This window comes from Colobus angolensis, unplaced genomic scaffold (assembly GCF_000951035.1).
Source record: "Colobus angolensis palliatus isolate OR3802 unplaced genomic scaffold, Cang.pa_1.0 Scaffold25, whole genome shotgun sequence".
NCBI classification, from domain to species: Eukaryota; Metazoa; Chordata; class Mammalia; order Primates; family Cercopithecidae; genus Colobus; species Colobus angolensis.
Window position 1 is genome coordinate 3,907,237 of NW_012115710.1, and position 3,595 is coordinate 3,910,831.

The 3,595-nt window shown below is 52.2% G+C and overlaps 1 protein-coding gene across 3 annotated transcripts in view; it reads left to right on the forward strand.

Moving 5' to 3' along the window:
- The window catches only part of VRK3 (vaccinia related kinase 3), a 50,015-nt gene that overhangs the window by 30,407 nt on the left and 16,013 nt on the right, over positions 1-3,595 (forward strand). For all 3 annotated transcript variants that reach the window (XM_011946323.1, XM_011946324.1, XM_011946322.1), the window contains 3 exons: positions 882-966; positions 1,238-1,343; positions 3,172-3,264. In XM_011946323.1, the coding sequence (XP_011801713.1) occupies positions 882-966; positions 1,238-1,343; positions 3,172-3,264 (284 nt within the window). The remainder of the gene's footprint in view (positions 1-881; positions 967-1,237; positions 1,344-3,171; positions 3,265-3,595) is intronic.

The window sequence follows — 3,595 nt, forward strand, 5'->3', positions numbered from 1 at the left end:
GGGCAGATCATGAGGTCAGGAGATCGAGACCATCCTGGCTAACATGGTGAAACCCCGTCTCTACTGAAAATACAAAAATTAGTTGGGCGTGGTGGCGTGTGCTTGTGATCCCAGCTACTTGAGAGGCTGAGGCAGGAGAATCGCTTAAACCCGGGAGGTGGAGGTTGCTGTGAGCCGAGATCACACCGCAGCACTCCAGCCTGGCGACAGAGCAATACTGCATCTCAAAAATAAAAAATAAAATTAGCCAGGTCTAGTGGCAGACGCCTGCAATCCCAAGTACTCGGGAGGCTGAGGCAGAAGAATCGCTTAAAACCAGGAGGCAGAGGTTGCAGTGAGCCAAGATTGCGCCATGCACTCCAGCCAGGGCAACAGAGTGAAACTTTGTCTCAAAAAAAAAAAGAAAAAAGAAATTAGCAAATGCTACCCATCAGGACTGACTTCCCTAGGCAGCCAGCTGTTAAACTAGCATCAGCTGCCATTGGTTCTGTTCCACCCCACTGACATCTGGAAGACAGGCGGAGACACAATCTGGTGACGTCATGGCTAGGTTAGACACGTGTTGGTCTTGTTAGCTCTATGTGTGAATTCGGAAGTAACCCCGTCATCCCATCCCTGCACTCCAGATTTGTATATGCTTCCTCCAGAACCACCATGTTCACCCCATCACCTACAGACCTGGATCACAGACATTGATAGGTCACCCATGCCTGCCCCGTCACCAGCCCCTTCCCACTGTCACCCACCCACAATGTTGTCATCTCCGACAAAGAGACTCAGAGGCAGTCTGGGCACTCTGTGCTTCTGCTCTGAGAGCTGGCTCTTATTGCCATGGGCTTGGGACTGGGTGTGTTCTAACCTCAAGCCCCTACTTTCCGCAGTCAGCAAGTGGAAGAAGCTGTACTCCACCCCGCGACTGGCCGTCCCTACCTGCATGGGTTTCGGTGTTCACCAGGACAAATACAGGTGAACTGCTCTACTCACTGCTTGCCTCACTGGCCCCTTTCCTCCTCTTCCTGTCGTGAGTCCAGGCATGGCTGGGACCCTGAAGCCGTGGGCCAGTTCTTTGCTTCCTGCCTTCTCGTAGTTTTGACCCAGTTTGCTGCCCAGCCAGTCAGAACCTTTCATCTCACCTGGGACCAGGACCTTGCAGCCCCTGCCACAGTCCATCCTTGGCAGCTGGTTCTCCTCTCTCCCCTGTTCATCACCCACCTCCTGGGGTGCTTGTGTCTTCCAGATTCTTGGTGTTACCCAGCCTGGGGAGGAGCCTTCAGTCGGCCCTGGATGTCAGCCCAGAGCATGTGCTGTCAGAGAGGTCTGTGCTGCAGGTGGCCTGCCGGCTGGTGCGTACCCAGAAGTTGCTGAGCTGCTGCGTCGGGGAGGGCGCATCAGATCCTAGTTTAGCAGGCTCTTTAGTCATTGACACATCCGGCCCCCACCTCCCTCTGCCGCACACTAGGGGTTGGCTCACTGACTGACATGGCAGGTGGTTAGAGCCAGTTGTTGGGGGGTCAGTCCTGTGGAGGGCCCTTGGGGGCCATGAGCTTTGGAGGAAGGAGCCCCAGCCTCAAACTGAAGGCTTAGATTAGGCTTCCTGGTGGAGGGTGTTTCTAAGCCAAGACTCTCAGGATGAGTGGAAATAGTGAGGTGCTGGGTGGAAGAGGCAGAGGATAGATGAGAGGATGGTCCAGCCAAGGATACAGCTGGAGCAAGGCTTATGTGGAATAGAGAGCATATGGCATTTGTTCATTAATTCATTCATTCATCCTCATTAAATATTCATCAGGCACTTGCTGGGTGCCAGATGCTGTCCCCAGGGCTGGGTGCAGAGCAGGGAGCAGCACAAACATGGTTTCTGTGTCTTGGAGCTCACAGTCTAGTGGGAGGGACCAGTAGTAAATCAAACAGTTGGGCAAACTATGACGAGTGCTCTGAGTAGAAGCGGCCCCTGCTGTGATGGAGAATAAGAAGGCCCAGTTTGCATTGCTGGAGGGATGGACGTACCAAGGGAGCCACATGCTGACTCCTAAGGTCTTTATATTCAGTATCTGCACTATGGCCCTGCAGTGGGGAGAGATGGAGTTGGTGTGGACAGGTCAGCAGTGACCACATCACACAGGGCCTCGCATAGCAGGCTGAGGGGCTGGGATCTGTCTTGAGGGCACTGGAGAGCCACAAGAGTGCTGGGATTAGGGGAGGGCAGGGTCAGCTCTGGGTACAGAAAGGCCCTCAGGGGCCGTATGTGGAGGGACTGGAATGGGGAGAAGAATCTGAGGGTCCATTTGGAGAGGACAAGGTTGGGGAGGGTCCCAGGCACTGGGAATGGAGAGTCTATAGAAGGAGAACGAGCAGAACTTTGGCCCTGGGGTCAAAGAGGGTTGGGGATATGATCAGAATGTAGCTGATACTCAGGCAGCAGACACAGTTGAAGAGTTGGCCTGGTGCAGCGGCTCACACTGGTAATCCCAGCACTTTGGGAGGACGAGGCAGGTGGATCAGTTGAGCTCAGGAGTTCAAGACCAGCCTGGGCAACATGGCAAAATGCCCTCTCTAATAAAACTAGAAAAAATTAGCCGGGTGTGGTGGTGCGCACCTGTAGTCCCAGTTACTTGTGAGGCTCAGGTAGGAGGATCACCTGAGCTTGGGAAATCAAGGCTACAGTGAGCAGTGATTGCACCACTGCACTACAGCCTGGGCAACAGGAGTGAGACTGTCTCAAAAATATGTATATATACACACACCAAAAAAAGAGTCTGGAGCTCAGTGGGACAGCTGGAGCTGGAGATCAAGATATAAATTACTTAACAAGATTGATTTCTGCTCTCTAAGACAGGTGAAAAGAGCTCTTTTGATATTCACAGGTGCTGAGTCATTTTTGTAGACAGACATTAACCCCTTCTCCCTCTCCTGAGTTTGCCATCAGCTAAGAGAGAAATACAGGAAGCCACGCATTAGCTCAACTGGTGAGCTCCCTGACAGCCTGATTAGAGGCATGCTCAGTGTGCTATCACAGCGGGCTCCTCATGCTGCCCCGGATTTAGTCAGGTTTAACCCCCAGTCACAGTGCCGGATGACCCCAGGCCTTAATAGTGGGGCTCCCTGCCCCAGTCTGCACCAGAGGCTGTGTTAGTCATACTGCTTGTGCAGACACTGGCTTGCTTCTTCCCCCAGCTGGATGCCCTGGAGTTCCTCCATGAGAATGAGTATGTTCATGGAAATGTGACAGCTGAAAATATCTTTGTGGATCCAGAGGACCGGAGTCAGGTAAGAGCCAGCTCCTGCCCACTCTGGAAGATCTCTGGGCTCAGGTTCCCATCTGTCTTCAAACCTCTATTTATTTCACAGTGCTTATTACAGACAAAGGATTGTTGTCCATCATATATAAAGAGCTCCTTCAAATAAATAAGAAAAGTAACTTAGTAGGAAAATTGGCAAAGGATAAGAAAAGCAATTCTTAAAAAACGAAATCCACAGGCTAACTAAATAATATGAAAAGATGGCCGGACGCGGTGGCTCAAGCCTGTAATCCCAGCACTTTGGGAGGCCGAGACGGGTGGATCACGAGGTCAGGAGATCGAGACCATCCTGGCTAACA